At 53.2% G+C, this 27,470-nt stretch overlaps 4 protein-coding genes and 2 pseudogenes across 6 annotated transcripts in view; all 6 read right to left on the bottom strand.

Moving 5' to 3' along the window:
* Positions 1-27,470, bottom strand: part of LOC307067909 (RAD52 motif-containing protein 1-like) — a gene marked incomplete at both ends in the record, with an annotated part of 267,353 nt that overhangs the window by 193,311 nt on the left and 46,572 nt on the right. The window lies entirely within an intron of this gene.
* On the bottom strand, positions 2,453-4,666 carry LOC307067412 (uncharacterized protein; the record flags this gene model as incomplete). The annotated part of the gene is given in 4 exon segments (XM_079724879.1): positions 2,453-2,569; positions 2,688-3,262; positions 3,265-3,959; positions 4,389-4,666. Coding segments are annotated over 4 exon segments (1,665 nt in total).
* On the bottom strand, positions 4,678-7,654 carry LOC307067411 (uncharacterized protein SPEM2-like; annotated as a pseudogene). Its single transcript has 5 exons — positions 7,514-7,654; positions 7,294-7,351; positions 5,893-7,161; positions 5,023-5,107; positions 4,678-4,698 (listed from the first exon to the last, which is right to left on the bottom strand). The product of its transcript is annotated as an uncharacterized protein SPEM2-like (transcript).
* On the bottom strand, positions 8,966-16,117 carry LOC307067410 (acetylcholine receptor subunit beta-like; the record flags this gene model as incomplete). The annotated part of the gene is made up of 5 exons (XM_079724878.1): positions 8,966-9,079; positions 9,385-9,547; positions 9,887-10,068; positions 10,563-10,786; positions 15,892-16,117. 5 exons carry the CDS (start codon positions 16,115-16,117, stop codon positions 8,966-8,968), a joined length of 909 nt encoding a protein of 302 aa, XP_079581004.1.
* LOC307067409 (uncharacterized protein SPEM2-like) lies at positions 16,129-18,354 on the bottom strand (annotated as a pseudogene). The gene is made up of 3 exons: positions 17,344-18,354; positions 16,474-16,558; positions 16,129-16,149 (listed from the first exon to the last, which is right to left on the bottom strand). The product of its transcript is annotated as an uncharacterized protein SPEM2-like (transcript).
* Positions 20,418-27,460, bottom strand: LOC307067408 (acetylcholine receptor subunit beta-like; the record flags this gene model as incomplete). Its single annotated transcript, XM_079724877.1, has 5 exons — positions 20,418-20,531; positions 20,836-20,998; positions 21,338-21,519; positions 22,014-22,237; positions 27,343-27,460. The coding sequence occupies 5 exons, from the start codon at positions 27,458-27,460 to the stop codon at positions 20,418-20,420; spliced, it is 801 nt and encodes a 266-aa protein (XP_079581003.1).

The following is a 27,470-nucleotide window of genomic DNA, read 5'->3' as shown; positions in this document are numbered from 1 at the left end:
CACATTGATCCCATTAAAATGTAAATCAGATCAAGAGCCCCAAACACAGCCCAGAATGGGGGAGGCAAGTTTGCATACATCTGGTCGTGACCCAAGGGACCAGATGAGGAAAACTGAAGCCTGGGCTCTTTCTCACAGGCTGGGGAAATCAGGCATTGGGTGCCCATCCCTACATCTTACCTCCTCCCCAGAGGGTGGCTTCTGAGCCACCCTAAAAAGAACTAAGTTCTCTGCGCTCTGGGGGAGCTTTAAGATGCTGGGGGTGGGTGACAGGGAAAGGAAAATTGCTCTAAGCTCTAAAGCACTGCTCTCCAATAGCATTTTTCATGATGATGGAAATGTTCTAAATCTGTGCCATCCAATGCGGTAGCCACTAGCTCCATGTGGCTACTGAGCACTTAGAAGATCATGGCACTGAGGAAGAGAATTTCTTTTTTTTTTTCTGGCCAAGCCATGAAGCTTGCGGGGTCTGAATTCCCTGACCAGGGATTGAACCACCGCCACATCAGTGAAAGCGCCACGTCCCAACAACTGGACTGCCAGGGAACAGAATTGGATGTCAGGGAAATTCTGTTCCCTGAGGAAGAGAAGTTTTAGCTTTTTAACTTAATTTTTAATAGAATTAATTTTCCTTAATTTTAAGTAATTTACATTCTAATAGGCCTTTGGCTAGTGGCTACTGTAATTGACAGTGCAGCTCTAGGGCCTTGGGGATAACGGATTTAGCTAGAGAGCGATGGAGGGAAAGCAGGGATAGTTTCAGTCCTCATCAGGCCCTGTGGGATGGGGCTGGGTTGGATGTCCTCCAAAGTCCACAGAACACTTCTCTTGTCTCTTTATTCCTCATGCTTACCTGTCCCCTCTTTTTCTATGTTTCTCACCACACACTGATATCCCCACTCCTTGATGGTCTCCGGTGAGTTGTTGGATGTTGGAAGCCATCCTGGAGCCATTGCACCATGACAAAGTCATGAAGCAACGGAAGGCGAAACTGCAAGGCAGCGCCGTGCCAGGAAGGTGGACTACAGCTCTGTTGTTATGTTTTATGATAATAAATTTAAATATAGGGGCAATTTTGGGGGGATGTTGCTCCACGTGAAAGAAAAATTCCTCTAGGACTCCCCCTCCTGAAACTACCACAGAATGGGAAGTACCCACTAAAGACCCGGGGAAATGGGTAAAGAATTAAGAGCCTGGAACTAAAGGGATATTTTTATGAAAAACACCCTCTAGTATGGAGTTATGGCCATGGGCTGGAGTTCCTGATGACATAGGAAATTTATGGTTCTATTATAAAGGAAGATTAATTATAGAAAAGCAAATGCCTAGAGCAGAATTAGTTGCTAGGATAGGGAGAAAGCACTGTCTCAGTTGAAGGAAACAACGAGAAAGGGCATGCAGGGTACATTGTAAATATTTTCGTGGAACCATTGTAAAAGGTTGCCCATGCAAGAAGAGAAATAGGAACAAGTAGCTTCAACTTTTACAATTAAAATAATCATATAACTGCTTGGCTTGGTTACTAAGAAATAACCTGTGATTAATGGGAACTTGGGAAATATTTTAATAGGACATCTAGAAACTAGGGCATATTTAAAAAAAAAATCTTTAGAGAACATTTTGAGGTTTGATTGTGCTAAGATTGTTTGGTCACATACCTGGTAATGTAATCAACTACAATATATAAACCTGTGATTGTAAACAATAAAGAAGAGAGAGAAACATGCAATGCTGATACTTTAAGAAGTGTAATAGATTTATTTCCTTCGCCAACGCTATCTATCCCTCGGGTATCCCTTGACTCGCTGGAGCTGGACTCCGGCAGTTGGATGTCGCCCTATGAAGGCGCCTGGGAGACAGAGCTTCGCACTTGTCCCTGTCTGCTCTCTCTGGCGGGCGTCAAAGACCAAACGCCCTAGAGAGAGCTTCACACTTGTCCCTGTCTGCTGTCTCTGGCGGGCGTCAAAGACCACATGCCCTAGAGAGAGCTTCGCACTTGTCCCTGTCTGCTGTCTCTGGCGGGCGTCAAAGACCACACGCCCTAGAGAGAGCTTCGCACTTGTCCCTGTCTGCTGTCTCTGGCGGGCATCAAAGACCACACGCCCTAGAGAGAGCTTCGCACTTGTCCCTGTCTGCTGTCTCTGGCGGGCGTCAAAGACCACACGCCCTAGCCAGGTGCCTGCTGGTTTTGGGAGGTGTAGACATCTGGCCATAGTTCTGGCAGGCTGGGGGAACGGTATCGGGTGGTACACCCAGGCTTGGCTGCCTGTTCGCTGCGAGGAGGTTAGCAGGTCATTGTAGGGCCCCTGAGCCTTGGCAGAGCAGGAGTTGTGACTGGCTGGGACAGAAGTCCATGGTATGTGCTGCCCTGCATCCTCCTTTCGAGGAACTGTCTCAGATATAAATGAATTTTGGGTCTGACGTGGGCCCCAAACTTGGACAGAGTCAGTTCCTAGAGGGTTCTTGTGGAGGCCTGAGTTGTTATGGAGGCCTCGTCTCTTGGATAAGCCAGAGTCTTGAGTAAGGGCTGGACTCTTATGGGGGCCAGGATCTCGATTAATTCCTGAGTCTTTGTGGAAGTTAGGGTCATGGGTATGTTCTGAGCTCCTGTAAATTCCAGCATCTTGGGTAAGTCCAGGATTCGTATGGAGGTCAGAATCTTGAGTAAGGCCTTGGCTCCTGCAGACTCCAGAATCTTGGGTCAGGCCTGGATTCTTGTAGTCTCCGGAGTCTCGGGTAAGGCTTGAGCCCTTATGGAGGCGAGCGGTTTGCACAAGACCTGGGCTCTTATGGAGATCAGACTCCTGGCAAAGGACTGAGCTCTTGTTGACTGCAGAGTCTTGGGCATGGCATGGACTCTTCTGTGGCCAAGAATCTTGGGTAATGACTGGATTCTTCTGAAGGTCAGAGTCTTGGGAAAGGCTTGGATTCTTGCAGAGGTAAGGGTCTGCGGTAAGGCCTCGAAGTTCGTGGAGGCCTGGATCTTGAGCAAGGCCTGGGTTCTTGGGGAGGCCTGTGTCTCCGGTAAGGCCTGGGGTCCTTTGGAGGACAGAGCATTGGTTGAGACCTAGACTCTCATGAAGTTCTGGGGGTTGGGGCTGGTTTGGGGTTTGGGAAGTGGTGGATAACTGGGGAGGGATGGGGCCCTGGGGAGAGAGGACAGACTGAGGAGACTTGGAGGTTGGGGGAAAGGTGAGGGTTTGTATTAAGGTGGAGGGCTTCTGGTGGTTGCTGTGTTGATGAAGGACAAAGGATCTGGGAAAACAAGAGGCAGAGAAAGAGTGCATGGTGGAGGCATGGTGCATGGTGAGCTCTGGGCACTGGTCGGAGAATGGAAGCAAGGTTGAGAAGGTGCAGCATCCTTGGAGTACACCTGGAATTTGGGGTAGACTGGAGTCTGGGGATCCGTGTTTCTCTTCTCAGACTGGCAAGGATGGGAGCTACGGTGAGCGAAGGTCTTGGACTGTACAAATTTGTCTTTGGCATCATTTGGGATCTTCCATTCCATATTCCCCAACTCCACGTAACCCAGTATGGACCCTGTGGAGGGCTTGGCACTGTCCCCACTACATTGCTTCAGTGTTTGCTCAGCTGTACCAGAGCTCACCAGACCATGCCCCTCTTGGGGCCTGGAGAGGGTACCCAAGTCATTTCTGGAGTACCCAGAGTTCTGAGGGGGACACACATGGAATAAGTTCTGCTTCATGCTGCGGGCATAGTAGACCACATGGCCAGAGGAGAGGCCTTGGTCGAAGGTAGACAAGGTAGAGAGAATAGAATCTAGGATGGGGGTACGGGTGGTGGAAGGGACTGGAGTGGTCGTCAGGGCCATGACCAGTGCTGGGACAGAGGTTGTGGCAGAGATCGGGACAGGGGCTGGTGTAGGGGCTAGGGCAGGAGTAGTAGCAGGGGCAGAAGTTGGGGGAGGGACCAGAGTGTTGGCATGGGTATAGGTCAGATGAGCATGGGTCAGGGTGCAGAGAGAAGTGTGGCCCAGGAATTGGGCTGAGGCATGTGAGGGGGCCTGGGCTTGGGCCTGGGCTGGGGTATGGGCTGAGGTATGCTCCGGGCCATGGACCTGGGCAGGGCTGTGCTCAGGGTTGAGGGCTGGTGAGGGGGTCTGGGCCTGGGGGGTAGTGTGCTCAGGGAGGTGGAATGTGGAGCAAGTCTGGGCCTGAGGTGGGGCGTGCACAGAGGGGTGCTTGTAGGAGAAGGTCTGGGCCTTGGCAGGAGAATGTGCAGGGAGCTGAACTGGGGGGCAGGTCTGGGCCCGGGCTGGGGCCTGGGCTGAGTCATAGTCTGGGGTCTTAGTCTTGCTCTCTTGGGGCAGGCAGAGTGGAACCACGTCCACCTTGCTTCTCCTGCGGAGCTTGGAAGATGTCTCTCACCTGGAGTTAAAGGTGGCTTGGGACTTTAAGGCTGTGAATGGAGGGGCCTCACCAGCTCCCACTACACCCTCCTTCCACAGTCCCCGTGGAGCCTCCGTGGAAGCCCGAGCCCGTCCACACTGAGGCGGCGTCCAGCAGCACTTAGAAGCCGTCTCATCACCTGTTTCTGGTATCCGGGATTCAAGGTGGTTTGGGTGCCTGTGCAGGAAGCTCGGGCGATGGCGGAAGCGGGGAGAAACTCTTGAACGCAGCTTCTTGGGATCCACGGAGCAGCGCATGCGATGACTGCCTACACAGCTGGCTTGCTTGTCTGCAGGGAAAGGCGAGATGGGACAGGGCCTGGGTTCTTGAGGGGCTGAGAATCAAGGCAGGTATAGAAGAAAGGGGACAGGTCCACATCCCCTGAGCCCACACTGGCGCCCACTTACCTTTGGGGAAAATATGGTTGAAACCTGCCCGCAAGAATCTCTTCAGATGCATCCAGAGCTGAGGGAAGCAAGGGAGCGTGGAGTTTGGGATCAGGGTGAGCCCTGAAATCCAACCCTTGTTCGGCCACACTACAGCAGCCATCCCATCTCAGCCCCTTCTAGACCCCAGGACTCCCCCAACCACACTGCCCAGATCCTGCCCTCACCAGATTCACCACGTTCATCCACACATTGAGCAAGATGATGCTGACCAGGATCAGAAGAATTGAGTCTCCTAGGTCTTGGCATTTCCTGGGTGTGGTGCCAGAGCACGCCTCGGCTAGGTAATGGGTTTGCTCAGCCATGGCCGGGGGTCCCAGGACTGCCTGAGTCCGCTGGCCTCCATATATATAGACTGGGAGACAGACTGGGTCATAATGGGGCAGGTGGTGGCGTCACAGTGAGGGAGGGGGATGAAAAGGAGGGCCAGGCGTGGCATTCCATGGTTCCCCGGGTGAGGTAAGCTGAGCCTGGACAGCCAAACAGGGCCCGGAGGCTGGCACACCTCCCCTCGAGCTGTCAAACATTCGCTCACCGCCCACTGACTCACTTGTTCAAATGTCACGTTCCATCTCTTGGCCCCTCCTGAGACTAGAAAGACCTTGGCCTCAGAGCCCTGCGGAAGGCCTGGCTGGAGTCCAGAGCCTCAGCCTTCTTCATGCCCTTCACTGGCTGTGGAGCTGGACCTGCCCAGATGTGGAACCTCCCAGTTTGGAAGCAGCTTCTCGTATGAGGCTCTTTGGGGACAGGGACAGCTGAGACACAGAGGAGGTGCCAAGAGACCAGTGGTTTGGAGACTGCAGCTGCAGATCTACTTAGTGCATGGTATCAGACCAGGAGGGGCCTGCTGGCAGGACTGTGGCCACTAAACCAACGGGACCCTCAGGCCCAGAAGGGGACACTGGCTTCTTATTGCAGGAAGCCAAAGGCAGGGACCCAAGCTGGCAGAAGGAGTGGCGCTTCCAAGCCACAGACCGCCAATGTTTTCTGGACCATGGCGCTCTTTATTCCTCTCTCCATGCCCTGCCGCTCCCCACCCGCCCCCATTAGCTGCTGGCCAGTTCATTTTCCCAGTCTGGCTTCCGTGCAGAGAGGGCCTCGAGGCCGAGGTGGAAGGTAGCAGCGAGTTGGCCCGCGCTTGGCTTCCTGCACTTGCCGCTTCAACTCCAGGCTGTCATACACCTGGTAGTTGGCATTTCCCCCTGGGTTCCGGCTGAGTGGCATGAAGGTGGGCGTGGGTGGAGGGCGTTCGGTAGCCTGGACGTCGGGCAGAGTCTGGGAGGGGTGGAGGAGCAGCGCTGAGCTGGGATCCGAGGCCCACTGGTAGAGGCCTCGGCCAGCACCGTGAGGGAGGCGGAGGCGGCCAGAGGGTGCCGCACAGGCAGCATCTCTGCCCATTCTGCCGCCCAGCGCCGCACCTCGTGGGGATCCCGGGAGTAGTTCAAGTGTCCCGTGGAGTGGTGCGGGCTGTGGTTGGGCTGGCTGTGAGCACAGCTGTGGAGGCTCCGTCCGTGGGCCGGTGGGGAGTTGCGCTGCCATGCTTCGGGCCTGTAGCTCTGAGGCACCAGAGCTGATGGAGGCTCAGAACCCTCCAGACCACGCCGCCGCTGATCCCAGGAGTCATACGGGAGATGGCCCCCTGAGGGGTAAGTTCTGTGACCCCAGGGACCCACGAGCTCTTAGGGGGCAGCCGTCGGGTAAGTGATGGAGACGAGGTCCACTGGTCAGCATCCACATTGCCCCAGATGCGGGATGGCGAGCAAGGGGCCCCGAAGGACTGCAGCCCTAGCTCAGACTTGGCCTCCACACGCTTGGACATGCGGTGCAGCTCGGGCGACAGGTAGAGACAGGCTGGTGGCTGGATGGCCAGGATCCCACCCTGTCGACCCCAGAGGCGCACGTTGGAGGGCAGACCCATCTGCCGGTAGAGCCCTCCCCAGCACCCCCACGGGTACTTGGGTTGTGGGAAGGAAAGTTGGTCCTCCTCCTCCAGGTAGGAGTCCGGGTCCTCCCAGTTAAAGGGGGGCATCGGAGGCAGCTGTGACATCCCGTGGAGGCGATGCGGCCTACGGAAGCCTGAGCAGCTGGAGGGGAATTTTCTAAATTCTTGGGCCTCCCCTGGTGGCTTCAGGGGTGGCGGCTGCAGCTGCGGCTACGGTTGCGGAGATGGTGGTAGGAGGACGAGGAGTAGCAAGTGGGCCGGGCCATTCTCACTTCCACAGGGTCCAGGGTGCAGTGGATGTGGATGTCTTGGGCTTTGGCTGGAGGATGTTTGGAGGAACTTTCACAAGCCTGTGAGATTTCATCTGTGGGAGGCGAGAGTCCGTGAGGGCAGGGCAACTGTCAGAAGATTTCAGGGTTGGGAACCTGGGAGCCTGGGTTTCTAGGGCCCTGGGACTGGCGAGGCGGGGTGCCCCCTAGCTGTCTTCTATAGTTACTTTTCTGAATAATACAATACATGGTCTTGTCTAAGGCATTCTGGAGCCCATGCCATATCTGGTGTGGGGTGAGGTGGGGTGGGTGAAAATGAAGGCCAGGCTCTCTACCCTCACCACCACTCCCAGCCAAGACCGTTCCTGCAGACGGAGGTGCAGGCTGCAGCTGGTTCCCACCCTCAGCCATCTTAACCCCTATTGGTGATCCCCAACCATCGCTGACCATAGTTGCCATGCTGATCCCAAAGCTGACAAGAATGACAAGGCCCAGCAACAGGATTAGGAAGTCCTCCGCACTCTGGGTACTTTCTTGGTATTGATGGCAGCACCCCAGGTTGTCATACCAGAGCTGGTGTTCCATGGTGGGCGGGTCCTAGGGCCGCCTGAGCCGTGGGATGCCCCACCCCCCTCAACCCCACCGGCCCTGACCCACACTGCACTCATGCCAGGACCTGGGGACACCCACCAACAGGTGAGGGAGCATGGTCATAATGAGGCCCATTGCAGGGAGTCACAATGCGGAGTTGTCCAATCTTTCATCCACTCAGCTGGTCCTTTAGGTGGCCGTCTCTGCCCTCGGCTCCCACTACATGGAGCCTAGTCCCCAGAGTTCAGTCTGTCCTTCTGTCTCCATGGGGCCTTGCTTAACTTGATTTGCAAGCAGGGTTGCTACAGATGAGAGACAGTCTTCATAGTGACTGGATCATGCATATAGGATTTCCTCCATTTCATTGTTCAAGACATTAGGACCACTTACGTAGCCTGTTGGGCTTCTTAGAACTAGCCTGCAGTTCTTTAAAAGTTTCAAGAGAAGCCAGAAATCCAAATTGCTCTGTGAAATAGCCACATTTTAAAAGTAGCAAACCAATTCAACTTTTAAACTCTGCTGGCCAACAACATGGGCCACACAAAACACACCAGTTTGTAACCTCTGATGTATACTGTATAATGCTTTTGTTCTCATCTTCTCATATGATCCTCAGACTAGGCAGCAGATACTATTATTCGCTTCATTTTACAGATGGAGAAACTGAGGCACAGAGCAGTTTAGTAGCTTGTCCAAAGTTTGAGCATCACAGCTGGAACTTGAGGTTTTTACAGTGTGCTTTTTTATCCTCATTACAAATGCATCCTTTTAGAAAGAACCTTTTCTTATCCTAAAGATAATACATATTACAAAATACAATAAAGTACAGAAAGGTCAAAACAAAGAAAAAACGACCACTAGTCCCAACATGCCAACATAAGCACTATTACTTAGTGTATTTCTTTACAGAAAAAATAATTTCCCTATTCATTCAATCAGAGGTACCGGCTGTATAGGTTAGGATCTGTGCTAGGTGCTGGGGATATTACAGTGAACAGCCATAGTTCCTGCCCTCAGAAGGCTTACAATCTAGTTCTTGTTCTTTGTTCCATTCATTGCCAACCTAGATGTGAATATCCAACGGGGCTTCTTCAAGAAGCCAAAGAGTAAATAAGCGGATAGTGCATGTCAGGTGGGCCCAAGGCCCCCAGCTGCCCAGTCCCACTTGGGCTTCCTCCCTAGAAACGAAACGAGGAGAGGATTGGACTCCTAGTGAAGGAGTTAAGATGCAGAAAGGGATAGGACTTGAGAGTACTATCAAACTCTCAATTCAAGTGGCCGAGGACCTCGGTCTCGGCCCTCTCGTCCTCAAGGAAAGGGGTCGGGAGGGGGCAAGTGGTACGTGGCGTCCAGAAAGATGACGAGGGTCCACAGGAAGAGGCGGTCCACCACCATGGCCACAAACTGCCAGTCCTCCTTCAACTGGGGGTAGGAAGATTAAACTGTTCCTGGGCTCCAGACAACCAGGGAAGGCGGCCTCAAGGCCCTGTACCGCACCCAGGTCCTAATACCACAGCTTTGAGACAAGGGCGGGACCGCAGAATAGCAGAGAGCGAAACTGCGGGCGACGGATGTGAGTAAAGAACAAGTGGGAAGCCAGGGGGCGGGACCAAGTGAGGCAAACTTCCAATCAGAAAAAATAATCGAGTTCTGGGGGCGGAGCCTAAGTTTGCCGGTGGAGCCAAGGCCACCCAGGCCTTGCCTTAGCCCACCCTCTTTGGAGTCACAGCTTCGTGGTCCTCCTGTTCCCGCAGCTGTTGAGCGGTGTAGCTGATTGAAGAAACGACCTCCCGTAGGTCGGGAGGCAGGCACACAGCCCGGCTTGGACCATCGATAAATGGCCGCAGGTCCGGGGCAGACAGTTCAGGCTGGAACGTGGAAGAGGCGAGTCTGTTTGGTCACGACCGGGGCACAAAGACGGCCTGCGTGGGTGCTCTAGGCCCCGCCCCAACTCCCTCCTCCAACGCCCATCCAGGTTTCCAAACGTGAGAGAGCCCTTCAGGTTCTCTTCAACAGCGGCGACCTCTCTAGCCTTCCGCAATTCCTCCTATTCCCTTACGCTTTAGTTTCCACCTCCCCGCACAGTGGGCAACAGAAGGGGTACTACAACTCCCATGATGCTCAACCACGACATCCTCTGAGAGCTTAGGACGCCTGCCTCCGCACAGTCTTCTGGGAACTGTAGTTCGCCCTCTCCCTTCTACGTGGGCCATGGGGAGTAGATACTACCTGTTGGGTTTGGGGAAGAGAAAATCATGTGGTGGCTTGCGGATGAAATATTCATCTGTTCCCCGACCCCAGCCACTTCCTGGAGAATCCCTGAGAGGTATAGGAGGTGGCTCCGGTATCTGGTCTCTCTCAGGTTTGGGTCTCTTCAGACCCAGATACGGAGGGAGTTTGTGGATAAAGATCTGCAGAGTAGAAGAAGAGGCGTGTTGGAGGGGGCTCTTATGCTTTCAGACCAGAAGGGAAGCCGCCAACCACCCCCACGGCACGTGCCCATTCCTGCGCATGCGTGTATGCATCCCACAGATGAAATGCAACTACACAGCCCAAGAGTCCTTAAGGGGGTTAGGAGGCATCCTGACTGGAAAGAAAAGTTCTGAGGGCTTCCACCCTGATAGTACCTAACCCTGAGAATGCTTCCTTGGGACCCACGATGGGCAGTATTGATGAAGAGAGTCTGGGATCTACGCAATGTTAATGATGGGAAGATAAAATTAATTGGGCAACATTTCAACACCCAAAGACCTTGGCACTTTGACACTCTACCAGGAGTTGTAGTTCTCCCTCAGGTCTGTGAAAGGGAAGGTTGAAAGTTGGTGGGAGTGAGGAGCGATACCTGGACAAAAAGCCAAATACTGGGATTGAGAGTTAACACAGGTTGGAGAGGAGATCTTCTTACCTGACGGACCCAAAGGGGCATTTGGTGGGTGTGGGGTGAGCGATGGTGCAGGTTGAGGACTACGATGTTAAGGATGACTGAGAAGGTGACGAGGACCATGGTAAACATGAGGTATTTGATAATGACGGGGACAGACAGGGAGGTCTCAGGCACTTTGTCTGCCAGCAGCAGCAGGAACACAGTAAGGGTCAGCAGGGCAAAGATCGAGAGCCCCATCTGCTCTACTTGGGGGACAGAGGGGAAGGCGGAAGGATTAGGCTTTGCCAGAAAGCAATCTCCCTGGCATAATCAGTGACCGTGTTTCCAGCCCACTCAAGGACAGGCTTTTGGAAGGGCCAACTGCATGCAAATAACTCCTACATTTATACCTCCAACCTGGACTGATTCCCCTAAATTCCACACTTGTATCCACCTGCCTACTTAACCTCTCCATTTGGGTGTCCAATAGACATCTCGAACTTAACATGTCCAAAACTTAATTCCCTCACCACCGACTCCCCACACAGTCTTCCTCAGGTCATAAATGACAACTCGATCTTTCCTGTGGCTCAGGCCAAATCCCTTGGAGTCATTCTCAGCTCTCCTCTCTCTCATCCCATATCCAATCCATACCAAACCCTATTGGCTCTACCTTCAACATATATCCTGAAACTGATGACCTATCCCATCTACCACTACCATCCTGGTACAAGCCACCATTACCTCAGATCTGAGTTATTACAAAGGCCTCCTCTTTGCTTCATCCTTTGCCCCCCCTGCTGACTGTTCTCAACAGAGCAGCCACATTGATCCCATTAAAATGTAAATCAGATCAAGAGCCCCAAACACAGCCCAGAATGGGGGAGGCAAGTTTGCATACATCTGGTCGTGACCCAAGAGACCAGATGAGGAAAACTGAAGCCTGGGCTCTTTCTCACAGGCTGGGGAAATCAGGCATTGGGTGCCCATCCCTACATCTTACCTCCTCCCCAGAGGGTGGCTTCTGAGCCACCCTAAAAAGAACTAAGTTCTCTGCGCTCTGGGGGAGCTTTAAGATGCTGGGGGTGGGTGACAGGGAAAGGAAAATTGCTCTAAGCTCTAAAGCACTGCTCTCCAATAGCATTTTTCATGATGATGGAAATGTTCTAAATCTGTGCCATCCAATGCGGTAGCCACTAGCTCCATGTGGCTACTGAGCACTTAGAAGATCATGGCACTGAGGAAGAGAATTTCTTTTTTTTTTTCTGGCCAAGCCATGAAGCTTGCGGGGTCTGAATTCCCTGACCAGGGATTGAACCACCGCCACATCAGTGAAAGCGCCACGTCCCAACAACTGGACTGCCAGGGAACAGAATTGGATGTCAGGGAAATTCTGTTCCCTGAGGAAGAGAAGTTTTAGCTTTTTAACTTAATTTTTAATAGAATTAATTTTCCTTAATTTTAAGTAATTTACATTCTAATAGGCCTTTGGCTAGTGGCTACTGTAATTGACAGTGCAGCTCTAGGGCCTTGGGGATAACGGATTTAGCTAGAGAGCGATGGAGGGAAAGCAGGGATAGTTTCAGTCCTCATCAGGCCCTGTGGGATGGGGCTGGGTTGGATGTCCTCCAAAGTCCACAGAACACTTCTCTTGTCTCTTTATTCCTCATGCTTACCTGTCCCCTCTTTTTCTATGTTTCTCACCACACACTGATATCCCCACTCCTTGATGGTCTCCGGTGAGTTGTTGGATGTTGGAAGCCATCCTGGAGCCATTGCACCATGACAAAGTCATGAAGCAACGGAAGGCGAAACTGCAAGGCAGCGCCGTGCCAGGAAGGTGGACTACAGCTCTGTTGTTATGTTTTATGATAATAAATTTAAATATAGGGGCAATTTTGGGGGGATGTTGCTCCACGTGAAAGAAAAATTCCTCTAGGACTCCCCCTCCTGAAACTACCACAGAATGGGAAGTACCCACTAAAGACCCGGGGAAATGGGTAAAGAATTAAGAGCCTGGAACTAAAGGGATATTTTTATGAAAAACACCCTCTAGTATGGAGTTATGGCCATGGGCTGGAGTTCCTGATGACATAGGAAATTTATGGTTCTATTATAAAGGAAGATTAATTATAGAAAAGCAAATGCCTAGAGCAGAATTAGTTGCTAGGATAGGGAGAAAGCACTGTCTCAGTTGAAGGAAACAACGAGAAAGGGCATGCAGGGTACATTGTAAATATTTTCGTGGAACCATTGTAAAAGGTTGCCCATGCAAGAAGAGAAATAGGAACAAGTAGCTTCAACTTTTACAATTAAAATAATCATATAACTGCTTGGCTTGGTTACTAAGAAATAACCTGTGATTAATGGGAACTTGGGAAATATTTTAATAGGACATCTAGAAACTAGGGCATATTTAAAAAAAAAATCTTTAGAGAACATTTTGAGGTTTGATTGTGCTAAGATTGTTTGGTCACATACCTGGTAATGTAATCAACTACAATATATAAACCTGTGATTGTAAACAATAAAGAAGAGAGAGAAACATGCAATGCTGATACTTTAAGAAGTGTAATAGATTTATTTCCTTCGCCGACGCTATCTATCCCTCGGGTATCCCTTGACTCGCTGGAGCTGGACTCCGGCAGTTGGATGTCGCCCTATGAAGGCGCCTGGGAGACAGAGCTTCGCACTTGTCCCTGTCTGCTGTCTCTGGCGGGCGTCAAAGACCAAACGCCCTAGAGAGAGCTTCACACTTGTCCCTGTCTGCTGTCTCTGGCGGGCGTCAAAGACCACATGCCCTAGAGAGAGCTTCGCACTTGTCCCTGTCTGCTGTCTCTGGCGGGCGTCAAAGACCACACGCCCTAGAGAGAGCTTCGCACTTGTCCCTGTCTGCTGTCTCTGGCAGGCGTCAAAGGCCACACGCCCTAGAGAGAGCTTCGCACTTGTCCCTGTCTGCTGTCTCTGGCGGGCGTCAAAGACCACACGCCCTAGAGAGAGCTTCGCACTTGTCCCTGTCTGCTGTCTCTGGCGGGCGTCAAAGACCACACGCCCTAGAGAGAGCTTCGCACTTGTCCCTGTCTGCTGTCTCTGGCAGGCGTCAAAGACCACACGCCCTAGCCAGGTGCCTGCTGGTTTTGGGAGGTGTAGACATCTGGCCATAGTTCTGGCAGGCTGGGGGAACGGTATCGGGTGGTACACCCAGGCTTGGCTGCCTGTTCGCTGCGAGGAGGTTAGCAGGTCATTGTAGGGCCCCTGAGCCTTGGCAGAGCAGGAGTTGTGACTGGCTGGGACAGAAGTCCATGGTATGTGCTGCCCTGCATCCTCCTTTCGAGGAACTGTCTCAGATATAAATGAATTTTGGGTCTGACGTGGGCCCCAAACTTGGACAGAGTCAGTTCCTAGAGGGTTCTTGTGGAGGCCTCGTCTCCTGGATAAGCCAGAGTCTTGAGTAAGGGCTGGACTCTTATGGGGGCCAGGATCTCGATTAATTCCTGAGTCTTTGTGGAAGTTAGGGTCATGGGTATGTTCTGAGCTCCTGTAAATTCCAGCATCTTGGGTAAGTCCAGGATTCGTATGGAGGTCAGAATCTTGAGTAAGGCCTTGGCTCCTGCAGACTCCAGAATCTTGGGTCAGGCCTGGATTCTTGTAGTCTCCGGAGTCTCGGGTAAGGCTTGAGCCCTTATGGAGGCGAGCGGTTTGCACAAGACCTGGGCTCTTATGGAGGTCAGACTCCTGGCAAAGGACTGAGCTCTTGTTGACTGCAGAGTCTTGGGCATGGCATGGACTCTTCTGTGGCCAAGAATCTTGGGTAATGACTGGATTCTTCTGAAGGTCAGAGTCTTGGGAAAGGCTTGGATTCTTGCAGAGGTAAGGGTCTGCGGTAAGGCCTCGAAGTTCGTGGAGGCCTGGATCTTGAGCAAGGCCTGGGTTCTTGGGGAGGCCTGTGTCTCCGGTAAGGCCTGGGGTCCTTTGGAGGACAGAGCATTGGTTGAGACCTAGACTCTCATGAAGTTCTGGGGGTTGGGGCTGGTTTGGGGTTTGGGAAGTGGTGGATAACTGGGGAGGGTTGGGGCCCTGGGGAGAGAGGACAGACTGAGGAGACTTGGAGGTTGGGGGAAAGGTGGGGATTTGTATTAAGGTGGAGGGCTTCTGGTGGTTGCTGTGTTGATGAAGGACAAAGGATCTGGGAAAACAAGAGGCAGAGAAAGAGTGCATGGTGGAAGCATGGTGCATGGTGAGCTCTGGGCACTGGTCGGAGAACGGAAGCAAGGTTGAGAAGGTGCAGCATCCTTGGAGTACACCTGGAATTTGGGGTAGACTGGAGTCTGGGGATCCGTGTTTCTCTTCTCAGACTGGCAAGGATGGGAGCTACGGTGAGCGAAGGTCTTGGACTGTACAAATTTGTCTTTGGCATCATTTGGGATCTTCCATTCCATATTCCCCAACTCCACGTAACCCAGTATGGACCCTGTGGAGGGCTTGGCACTGTCCCCACTACATTGCTTCAGTGTTTGCTCAGCTGTACCAGAGTTCACCAGACCATGCCCCTCTTGGGGCCTGGAGAGGGTACCCAAGTCATTTCTGGAGTACCCAGAGTTCTGAGGGGGACACACATGGAATAAGTTCTGCTTCATGCTGCGGGCATAGTAGACCACATGGCCAGAGGAGAGGCCTTGGTCGAAGGTAGACAAGGTAGAGAGAATAGAATCTAGGATGGGGGTACGGGTGGTGGAAGGGACTGGAGTGGTCGTCAGGGCCATGACCAGTGCTGGGACAGAGGTTGTGGCAGAGATCGGGACAGGGGCTGGTGTAGGGGCTAGGGCAGGAGTAGTAGCAGGGGCAGAAGTTGGGGGAGGGACCAGAGTGTTGGCATGGGTATAGGTCAGATGAGCATGGGTCAGGGTGCAGAGAGAAGTGTGGCCCAGGAATTGGGCTGAGGCATGTGAGGGGGCCTGGGCTTGGGCCTGGGCTGGGGTATGGGCTGAGGTATGCTCCGGGCCATGGACCTGGGCAGGGCTGTGCTCAGGGTTGAGGGCTGGTGAGGGGGTCTGGGCCTGGGGGGTAGTGTGCTCAGGGAGGTGGAATGTGGAGCAAGTCTGGGCCTGAGGTGGGGCGTGCACAGAGGGGTGCTTGTAGGAGAAGGTCTGGGCCTTGGCAGGAGAATGTGCAGGGAGCTGAACTGGGGGGAAGGTCTGGGCCCGGGCTGGGGCCTGGGCTGAGTCATAGTCTGGGGTCTTAGTCTTGCTCTCTTGGGGCAGGCAGAGTGGAACCACGTCCACCTTGCTTCTCCTGCGGAGCTTGGAAGATGTCTCTCACCTGGAGTTAAAGGTGGCTTGGGACTTTAAGGCTGTGAACGGAGGGGCCTCACCAGCTCCCACTACCCCCTCCTTCCACAGTCCCCGTGGAGCCTCCGTGGAAGCCCGAGCCCGTCCACACTGAGGCGGCGTCCAGCAGCACTTAGAAGCCGTCTCATCATCTGTTTCTGGTATCCGGGATTCAAGGTGGTTTGGGTGCCTGTGCAGGAAGCTCGGGCGATGGCGGAAGCGGGGAGAAACTCTTGAACGCAGCTTCTTGGGATCCACGGAGCAGCGCATGCGATGGCTGCCTACACAGCTGGCTTGCTTGTCTGCAGGGAAAGGCGAGATGGGACAGGGCCTGGGTTCTTGAGGGGCTGAGAATCGAGGCAGGGATAGAAGAAAGGGGACAGGCCCACATCCCCTGAGCCCACACTGGCGCCCACTTACCTTTGGGGAAAATATGGTTGAAACCTGCCCGCAAGAATCTCTTCAGATGCATCCAGAGCTGAGGGAAGCAAGGGAGCGTGGAGTTTGGGATCAGGGTGAGCCCTGAAATCCAACCCTTGTTCGGCCACACTACAGCAGCCATCCCATCTCAGCCCCTTCTAGACCCCAGGACTCCCCCAACCACACTGCCCAGATCCTGCCCTCACCAGATTCACCACGTTCATCCACACATTGAGCAAGATGATGCTGACCAGGATCAGAAGAATTGAGTCTCCTAGGTCTTGGCATTTCCTGGGTGTGGTGCCAGAGCACGCCTCGGCTAGGTAATGGGTTTGCTCAGCCATGGCCGGGGGTCCCAGGACTGCCTGAGTCCGCTGGCCTCCATATATATAGACTGGGAGACAGACTGGGTCATAATGGGGCAGGTGGTGGCGTCACAGTGAGGGAGGGGGATGAAAAGGAGGGCCAGGCGTGGCATTCCATGGTTCCCCGGGTGAGGTAAGCTGAGCCTGGACAGCCAAACAGGGCCCGGAGGCCGGCACACCTCCCCTCGAGCTGTCAAACATTCGCTCACCGCCCACTGACTCACTTGTTCAAATGTCACGTTCCATCTCTTGGCCCCTCCTGAGACTAGAAAGACCTTGGCCTCAGAGCCCTGCGGAAGGCCTGGCTGGAGTCCAGAGCCTCAGCCTTCTTCATGCCCTTCACTGGCTGTGGAGCTGGACCTGCCCAGATGTGGAACCTCCCAGTTTGGAAGCAGCTTCTTGTATGAGGCTCTTTGGGGACAGGGACAGCTGAGACACAGAGGAGGTGCCAAGAGACCAGTGGTTTGGAGACTGCAGCTGCAGATCTACTTAGTGCATGGTATCAGACCAGGAGGGGCCTGCTGGCAGGACTGTGGCCACTAAACCAACGGGACCCTCAGGCCCAGGAGGGGACACTGGCTTCTTATTGCAGGAAGCCAAAGGCAGGGACCCAAGCTGGCAGAAGGAGTGGCGCTTCCAAGCCACAGACCGCCAATGTTTTCTGGACCATGGCGCTCTTTATTCCTCTCTCCATGCCCTGCCGCTCCCCACCCGCCCCCATTAGCTGCTGGCCAGTTCATTTTCCCAGTCTGGCTTCCGTGCAGAGAGGGCCTCGAGGCCGAGGTGGAAGGTAGCAGCGAGTTGGCCCGCACTTGGCTTCCTGCACTTGCCGCTTCAACTCCAGGCTGTCATACACCTGGTAGTTGGCATTTCCCCCTGGGTTCCGGCTGAGTGGCATGAAGGTGGGCGTGGGTGGAGGGCGTTCAGTAGCCTGGACGTCGGGCAGAGTCTGGGAGGGGTGGAGGAGCAGCGCTGAGCTGGGATCCGAGGCCCACTGGTAGAGGCCTCGGCCAGCACCGTGAGGGAGGCGGAGGCGGCCAGAGGGTGCCGCACAGGCAGCATCTCTGCCCATTCGGCCGCCCAGCGCCGCACCTCGTGGGCATCCCGGGAGTAGTTCAAGTGTCCCGTGGAGTGGTGCGGGCTGTGGTTGGGCTGGCTGTGAGCACAGCTGTGGAGGCTCCGTCCGTGGGCCGGTGGGGAGTTGCGCTGCCATGCTTCGGGCCGGTAGCCCTGAGGCACCAGAGCTGATGGAGGCTCAGAGCCCTCCAGACCACGCCGCCGCTGATCCCAGGAGTCATACGGGAGATGGCCCCCTGAGGGGTAAGTTCTGTGTCCCCCAGGGACCCATGAGCTCTTAGGGGGCAGCCGTCGGGTAAGTGATGGAGACGAGGTCCACTGGTCAGCATCCACATTGCCCCAGATGCGGGATGGCGAGCAAGGGGCCCCGAAGGACTGCAGCCCTAGCTCAGACTTGGCCTCCACACGCTTGGACATGCGGTGCAGCTCGGGCAACAGGTAGAGACAGGCTGGTGGCTGGATGGCCAGGATCCCACCCTGTCGACCCCAGAGGCCCACGTTGGAGGGCAGACCCATCTGCCGGTAGAGCCCTCCCCAGCACCCCCACGGGTACTTGGGTTGTGGGAAGGAAAGTTGGTCCTCCTCCTCCAGGTAGGAGTCCGGGTCCTCCCAGTTAAAGGAGGTCATCGGAGGCAGCTGTGACATCCCGTGGAGGCGATGCGGCCTACGGAAGCCTGAGCAGCTGGAGGGGAATTTTCTAAATCCTTGGGCCTCCCCTGGTGGCTTCAGGGGTGACGGCTGCAGCTGCGGCTACGGTTGCGGAGATGGTGGTAGGAGGACGAGGAGTAGCAAGTGGGCCGGGCCATTCTCACTTCCACAGGGTCCAGGGTGCAGTGGATGTGGATGTCTTGGGCCTTGGCTGGAGGATGTTTGGAGGAACTTTCACAAGCCTGTGAGGTTTCATCTGTGGGAGGCGAGAGTGCGTGAGGGCAGGGCAACTGTCAGAAGATTTCAGGGTTGGGAACCTGGGAGCCTGGATTTCTAGGGCCCTGGGAATGGCGAGGCGGGGTGCCCCCTAGCTGTCTTCTATAGTTACTTTTCTGAATAATACAATACATGGTCTTGTCTAAGGCATTCTGGAGCCCATGCCATATCTGGTGTGGGGTGGGGTGGGGTGGGTGAAAATGAAGGCCAGGCTCTCTACCCTCACCACCACTCCCAGCCAAGACCGTTCCTGCAGACGGAGGTGCAGGCTGCAGCTGGTTCCCACCCTCAGCCATCTTCACCCCTACTGGTGATCCCCAACCATCGCTGACCATAGTTGCCATGCTGATCCCAATGCTGACAAGAATGACAAGGCCCAGCAACAGGAGTAGGAAGTCCTCCGCATTCTGGGTACTTTCTTGGTATTGATGGCAGCACCCCAGGTTGTCATACCAGAGCTGGTGTTCCATGGTGGGCGGGTCCTAGGGCCGCCTGAGCCTTGGGACGCCCCACACCCCCCAACCCCACCGACCCTGACCCACACTGCACTCATGCCAGGACCTGGGGACACCCACCAACAGGTGAGGGAGCATGGTCATAATGAGGCCCATTGCAGGGAGTCACAATGCGGAGTTGTCCAATCTTTCATCCACTCAGCTGGTCCTTTATGTGGCCGTCTCTGCCCTCGGCTCCCACTACATGGAGCCTAGTCCCCAGAGTTCAGTCTGTCCTTCTGTCTCCATGGGGCCTTGCTTAACTTGATTTGCAAGCAGGGTTGCTACAAATGAGAGACAGTCTTCATAGTGACTGGATCATGCATATAGGATTTCCTCCATTTCATTGTTCAAGACATTAGGACCGCTTACGTAGCCTGTTGGGCTTCTTAGAACTAGCCTGCAGTTCTTTAAAAGTTTCAAGAGAAGCCAGAAATCCAAATTGCTCTGTGAAATAGCCACATTTTAAAAGTAGTAAACCAATTCAAATTTTAAACTCTGCTGGCCAACAACATGGGCCACACAAAACACACCAGTTTGTAACCTCTGATGTATACTGTATAATGCTTTTGTTCTCATCTTCTCATATGATCCTCAGACTAGGCAGCAGATACTATTATTCGCTTCATTTTACAGATGGAGAAACTGAGGCACAGAGCAGTTTAGTAGCTTGTCCAAAGTTTGAGCATCACAGCTGGAACTTGAGGTTTTTACAGTGTGCTTTTTTATCCTCATTACAAATGCATCCTTTTAGAAAGAACCTTTTCTTATCCTAAAGATAATACATATTACAAAATACAATAAAGTACAGAAAGGTCAAAACAAAGAAAAAACGACCACTAGTCCCAACATGCCAACATAAGCACTATTACTTAGTGTATTTCTTTACAGAAAAAATAATTTCCCTATTCATTCAATCAGAGGTACCGGCTGTATAGGTTAGGATCTGTGCTAGTTGCTGGGGATATTACAGTGAACAGCCATAGTTCCTGCCCTCAGAAGGCTTACAATCTAGTTCTTGTTCTTTGTTCCATTCATTGCCAACCTAGATGTGAATATCCAACGGGGCTTCTTCAAGAAGCCAAAGAGTAAATAAGCGGATAGTGCATGTCAGGTGGGCCCAAGGCCCCCAGCTGCCCAGTCCCACTTGGGCTTCCTCCCTAGAAACGAAACGAGGAGAGGATTGGACTCCTAGTGAAGGAGTTAAGATGCAGAAAGGGATAGGACTTGAGAGTACTATCAAACTCTCAATTCAAGTGGCCGAGGACCTCGGTCTCGGCCCTCTCGTCCTCAAGGAAAGGGGTCGGGAGGGGGCAAGTGGTACGTGGCGTCCAGAAAGATGACGAGGGTCCACAGGAAGAGGCGGTCCACCACCATGGCCACAAACTGCCAGTCCTCCTTCAACTGGGGGTAGGAAGATTAAACTGTTCCTGGGCTCCAGACAACCAGGGAAGGCGGCCTCAAGGCCCTGTACCGCACCCAGGTCCTAATACCACAGCTTTGAGACAAGGGCGGGACCGCAGAATAGCAGAGAGCGAAACTGCGGGCGACGGATGTGAGTAAAGAACAAGTGGGAAGCCAGGGGGCGGGACCAAGTGAGGCAAACTTCCAATCAGAAAAAAAATCGAGTTCTGGGGGCGGAGCCTAAGTTTGCCGGTGGAGCCAAGGCCACCCAGGCCTTGCCTTAGCCCACCCTCTTTGGAGTCACAGCTTCGTGGTCCTCCTGTTCCCGCAGCTGTTGAGCGGTGTAGCTGATTGAAGAAACGACCTCCCGTAGGTCGGGAGGCAGGCACACAGCCCGGCTTGGACCATCGATAAATGGCCGCAGGTCCGGGGCAGACAGTTCAGGCTGGAACGTGGAAGAGGCGAGTCTGTTTGGCCACGACCGGGGCACAAAGACGGCCTGCGTGGGTGCTCTAGGCCCCGCCCCAACTCCCTCCTCCAACGCCCATCCAGGTTTCCAAACGTGAGAGAGCCCTTCAGGTTCTCTTCAACAGCGGCGACCTCTCTAGCCTTCCGCAATTCCTCCTATTCCCTTACGCTTTAGTTTCCACCTCCCCGCACAGTGGGCAACAGAAGGGGTACTACAACTCCCATGATGCTCAACCACGACATCCTCTGAGAGCTTAGGACGCCTGCCTCCGCACAGTCTTCTGGGAACTGTAGTTCGCCCTCTCCCTTCTACGTGGGCCATGGGGAGTAGATACTACCTGTTGGGTTTGGGGAAGAGAAAATCATGTGGTGGCTTGCGGATGAAATATTCATCTGTTCCCCGACCCCAGCCACTTCCTGGAGAATCCCTGAGAGGTATAGGAGGTGGCTCCGGTATCTGGTCTCTCTCAGGTTTGGGTCTCTTCAGACCCAGATACGGAGGGAGTTTGTGGATAAAGATCTGCAGAGTAGAAGAAGAGGCGTGTTGGAGGGGGCTCTTATGCTTTCAGACCAGAAGGGAAGCCGCCAACCACCCCCACGGCACGTGCCCATTCCTGCGCATGCGTGTATGCATCCCACAGATGAAATGCAACTACACAGCCCAAGAGTCCTTAAGGGGGTTAGGAGGCATCCTGACTGGAAAGAAAAGTTCTGAGGGCTTCCACCCTGATAGTACCTAACCCTGAGAATGCTTCCTTGGGACCCACGATGGGCAGTATTGATGAAGAGAGTCTGGGATCTATGCAATGTTAATGATGGGAAGATAAAATTAATTGGGCAACATTTCAACACCCAAAGACCTTGGCACTTTGACACTCTACCAGGAGTTGTAGTTCTCCCTCAGGTCTGTGAAAGGGAAGGTTGAAAGTTGGTGGGAGTGAGGAGCGATACCTGGACAAAAAGCCAAATACTGGGATTGAGAGTTAACACAGGTTGGAGAGGAGATCTTCTTACCTGACGGACCCAAAGGGGCATTTGGTGGGTGTGGGGTGAGCGATGGTGCAGGTTGAGGACTACGATGTTAAGGATGACTGAGAAGGTGACGAGGACCATGGTAAACATGAGGTATTTGATAATGACGGGGACAGACAGGGAGGTCTCAGGCACTTTGTCTGCCAGCAGCAGCAGGAACACAGTAAGGGTCAGCAGGGCAAAGATCGAGAGCCCCATCTGCTCTACTTGGGGGACAGAGGGGAAGGCGGAAGGATTAGGCTTTGCCAGAAAGCAATCTCCCTGGCATAATCAGTGACCGTGTTTCCAGCCCACTCAAGGACAGGCTTTTGGAAGGGCCAACTGCATGCAAATAACTCCTACATTTATACCTCCAACCTGGACTGATTCCCCTAAATTCCACACTTGTATCCACCTGCCTACTTAACCTCTCCATTTGGGTGTCCAATAGACATCTCGAACTTAACATGTCCAAAACTTAATTCCCTCACCACCGACTCCCCACACAGTCTTCCTCAGGTCATAAATGACAACTCGATCTTTCCTGTGGCTCAGGCCAAATCCCTTGGAGTCATTCTCAGCTCTCCTCTCTCTCATCCCATATCCAATCCATACCAAACCCTATTGGCTCTACCTTCAACATATATCCTGAAACTGATGACCTATCCCATCTACCACTACCATCCTGGTACAAGCCACCATTACCTCAGATCTGAGTTATTACAAAGGCCTCCTCTTTGCTTCATCCTTTGCCCCCCCTGCTGACTGTTCTCAACAGAGCAGCCACATTGATCCCATTAAAATGTAAATCAGATCAAGAGCCCCAAACACAACCCAGAATGGGGGAGGCAAGTTTGCATACATCTGGTCGTGACCCAAGGGACCAGATGAGGAAAACTGAAGCCTGGGCTCTTTCTCACAGGCTGGGGAAATCAGGCATTGGGTGCCCATCCCTACATCTTACCTCCTCCCCAGAGGGTGGCTTCTGAGCCACCCTAAAAAGAACTAAGTTCTCTGCGCTCTGGGGGAGCTTTAAGATGCTGGGGGTGGGTGACAGGGAAAGGAAAATTGCTCTAAGCTCTAAAGCACTGCTCTCCAATAGCATTTTTCATGATGATGGAAATGTTCTAAATCTGTGCCATCCAATGCGGTAGCCACTAGCTCCATGTGGCTACTGAGCACTTAGAAGATCATGGCACTGAGGAAGAGAATTTCTTTTTTTTTTTCTGGCCAAGCCATGAAGCTTGCGGGGTCTGAATTCCCTGACCAGGGATTGAACCACCGCCACATCAGTGAAAGCGCCACGTCCCAACAACTGGACTGCCAGGGAACAGAATTGGATGTCAGGGAAATTCTGTTCCCTGAGGAAGAGAAGTTTTAGCTTTTTAACTTAATTTTTAATAGAATTAATTTTCCTTAATTTTAAGTAATTTACATTCTAATAGGCCTTTGGCTAGTGGCTACTGTAATTGACAGTGCAGCTCTAGGGCCTTGGGGATAACGGATTTAGCTAGAGAGCGATGGAGGGAAAGCAGGGATAGTTTCAGTCCTCATCAGGCCCTGTGGGATGGGGCTGGGTTGGATGTCCTCCAAAGTCCACAGAACACTTCTCTTGTCTCTTTATTCCTCATGCTTACCTGTCCCCTCTTTTTCTATGTTTCTCACCACACACTGATATCCCCACTCCTTGATGGTCTCCGGTGAGTTGTTGGATGTTGGAAGCCATCCTGGAGCCATTGCACCATGACAAAGTCATGAAGCAACGGAAGGCGAAACTGCAAGGCAGCGCCGTGCCAGGAAGGTGGACTACAGCTCTGTTGTTATGTTTTATGATAATAAATTTAAATATAGGGGCAATTTTGGGGGGATGTTGCTCCACGTGAAAGAAAAATTCCTCTAGGACTCCCCCTCCTGAAACTACCACAGAATGGGAAGTACCCACTAAAGACCCGGGGAAATGGGTAAAGAATTAAGAGCCTGGAACTAAAGGGATATTTTTATGAAAAACACCCTCTAGTATGGAGTTATGGCCATGGGCTGGAGTTCCTGATGACATAGGAAATTTATGGTTCTATTATAAAGGAAGATTAATTATAGAAAAGCAAATGCCTAGAGCAGAATTAGTTGCTAGGATAGGGAGAAAGCACTGTCTCAGTTGAAGGAAACAACGAGAAAGGGCATGCAGGGTACATTGTAAATATTTTCGTGGAACCATTGTAAAAGGTTGCCCATGCAAGAAGAGAAATAGGAACAAGTAGCTTCAACTTTTACAATTAAAATAATCATATAACTGCTTGGCTTGGTTACTAAGAAATAACCTGTGATTAATGGGAACTTGGGAAATATTTTAATAGGACATCTAGAAACTAGGGCATATTTAAAAAAAAAATCTTTAGAGAACATTTTGAGGTTTGATTGTGCTAAGATTGTTTGGTCACATACCTGGTAATGTAATCAACTACAATATATAAACCTGTGATTGTAAACAATAAAGAAGAGAGAGAAACATGCAATGCTGATACTTTAAGAAGTGTAATAGATTTATTTCCTTCGCCGACGCTATCTATCCCTCGGGTATCCCTTGACTCGCTGGAGCTGGACTCCGGCAGTTGGATGTCGCCCTATGAAGGCGCCTGGGAGACAGAGCTTCGCACTTGTCCCTGTCTGCTGTCTCTGGCGGGCGTCAAAGACCAAACGCCTTAGAGAGAGCTTCACACTTGTCCCTGTCTGCTGTCTCTGGCGGGCGTCAAAGACCACATGCCCTAGAGAGAGCTTCGCACTTGTCCCTGTCTGCTGTCTCTGGCGGGCGTCAAAGACCACACGCCCTAGAGAGAGCTTCGCACTTGTCCCTGTCTGCTGTCTCTGGCGGGCATCAAAGACCACACGCCCTAGAGAGAGCTTCGCACTTGTCCCTGTCTGCTGTCTCTGGCGGGCGTCAAAGACCACACGCCCTAGCCAGGTGCCTGCTGGTTTTGGGAGGTGTAGACATCTGGCCATAGTTCTGGCAGGCTGGGGGAACGGTATCGGGTGGTACACCCAGGCTTGGCTGCCTGTTCGCTGCGAGGAGGTTAGCAGGTCATTGTAGGGCCCCTGAGCCTTGGCAGAGCAGGAGTTGTGACTGGCTGGGACAGAAGTCCATGGTATGTGCTGCCCTGCATCCTCCTTTCGAGGAACTGTCTCAGATATAAATGAATTTTGGGTCTGACGTGGGCCCCAAACTTGGACAGAGTCAGTTCCTAGAGGGTTCTTGTGGAGGCCTGAGTTGTTATGGAGGCCTCGTCTCTTGGATAAGCCAGAGTCTTGAGTAAGGGCTGGACTCTTATGGGGGCCAGGATCTCGATTAATTCCTGAGTCTTTGTGGAAGTTAGGGTCATGGGTATGTTCTGAGCTCCTGTAAATTCCAGCATCTTGGGTAAGTCCAGGATTCGTATGGAGGTCAGAATCTTGAGTAAGGCCTTGGCTCCTGCAGACTCCAGAATCTTGGGTCAGGCCTGGATTCTTGTAGTCTCCGGAGTCTCGGGTAAGGCTTGAGCCCTTATGGAGGCGAGCGGTTTGCACAAGACCTGGGCTCTTATGGAGATCAGACTCCTGGCAAAGGACTGAGCTCTTGTTGACTGCAGAGTCTTGGGCATGGCATGGACTCTTCTGTGGCCAAGAATCTTGGGTAATGACTGGATTCTTCTGAAGGTCAGAGTCTTGGGAAAGGCTTGGATTCTTGCAGAGGTAAGGGTCTGCGGTAAGGCCTCGAAGTTCGTGGAGGCCTGGATCTTGAGCAAGGCCTGGGTTCTTGGGGAGGCCTGTGTCTCCGGTAAGGCCTGGGGTCCTTTGGAGGACAGAGCATTGGTTGAGACCTAGACTCTCATGAAGTTCTGGGGGTTGGGGCTGGTTTGGGGTTTGGGAAGTGGTGGATAACTGGGGAGGGATGGGGCCCTGGGGAGAGAGGACAGACTGAGGAGACTTGGAGGTTGGGGGAAAGGTGAGGGTTTGTATTAAGGTGGAGGGCTTCTGGTGGTTGCTGTGTTGATGAAGGACAAAGGATCTGGGAAAACAAGAGGCAGAGAAAGAGTGCATGGTGGAGGCATGGTGCATGGTGAGCTCTGGGCACTGGTCGGAGAATGGAAGCAAGGTTGAGAAGGTGCAGCATCCTTGGAGTACACCTGGAATTTGGGGTAGACTGGAGTCTGGGGATCCGTGTTTCTCTTCTCAGACTGGCAAGGATGGGAGCTACGGTGAGCGAAGGTCTTGGACTGTACAAATTTGTCTTTGGCATCATTTGGGATCTTCCATTCCATATTCCCCAACTCCACGTAACCCAGTATGGACCCTGTGGAGGGCTTGGCACTGTCCCCACTACATTGCTTCAGTGTTTGCTCAGCTGTACCAGAGCTCACCAGACCATGCCCCTCTTGGGGCCTGGAGAGGGTACCCAAGTCATTTCTGGAGTACCCAGAGTTCTGAGGGGGACACACATGGAATAAGTTCTGCTTCATGCTGCGGGCATAGTAGACCACATGGCCAGAGGAGAGGCCTTGGTCGAAGGTAGACAAGGTAGAGAGAATAGAATCTAGGATGGGGGTACGGGTGGTGGAAGGGACTGGAGTGGTCGTCAGGGCCATGACCAGTGCTGGGACAGAGGTTGTGGCAGAGATCGGGACAGGGGCTGGTGTAGGGGCTAGGGCAGGAGTAGTAGCAGGGGCAGAAGTTGGGGGAGGGACCAGAGTGTTGGCATGGGTATAGGTCAGATGAGCATGGGTCAGGGTGCAGAGAGAAGTGTGGCCCAGGAATTGGGCTGAGGCATGTGAGGGGGCCTGGGCTTGGGCCTGGGCTGGGGTATGGGCTGAGGTATGCTCCGGGCCATGGACCTGGGCAGGGCTGTGCTCAGGGTTGAGGGCTGGTGAGGGGGTCTGGGCCTGGGGGGTAGTGTGCTCAGGGAGGTGGAATGTGGAGCAAGTCTGGGCCTGAGGTGGGGCGTGCACAGAGGGGTGCTTGTAGGAGAAGGTCTGGGCCTTGGCAGGAGAATGTGCAGGGAGCTGAACTGGGGGGCAGGTCTGGGCCCGGGCTGGGGCCTGGGCTGAGTCATAGTCTGGGGTCTTAGTCTTGCTCTCTTGGGGCAGGCAGAGTGGAACCACGTCCACCTTGCTTCTCCTGCGGAGCTTGGAAGATGTCTCTCACCTGGAGTTAAAGGTGGCTTGGGACTTTAAGGCTGTGAATGGAGGGGCCTCACCAGCTCCCACTACCCCCTCCTTCCACAGTCCCCGTGGAGCCTCCGTGGAAGCCCGAGCCCGTCCACACTGAGGCGGCGTCCAGCAGCACTTAGAAGCCGTCTCATCACCTGTTTCTGGTATCCGGGATTCAAGGTGGTTTGGGTGCCTGTGCAGGAAGCTCGGGCGATGGCGGAAGCGGGGAGAAACTCTTGAACGCAGCTTCTTGGGATCCACGGAGCAGCGCATGCGATGACTG

This window comes from Hyperoodon ampullatus (assembly GCF_949752795.1).
Source record: "Hyperoodon ampullatus genome assembly, chromosome: 19".
NCBI lineage: Eukaryota > Metazoa > Chordata > Mammalia > Artiodactyla > Ziphiidae > Hyperoodon > Hyperoodon ampullatus.
Note: the sequence above shows the minus strand (reverse complement) of the source record. Positions and strands in the feature narration are given on the sequence as shown.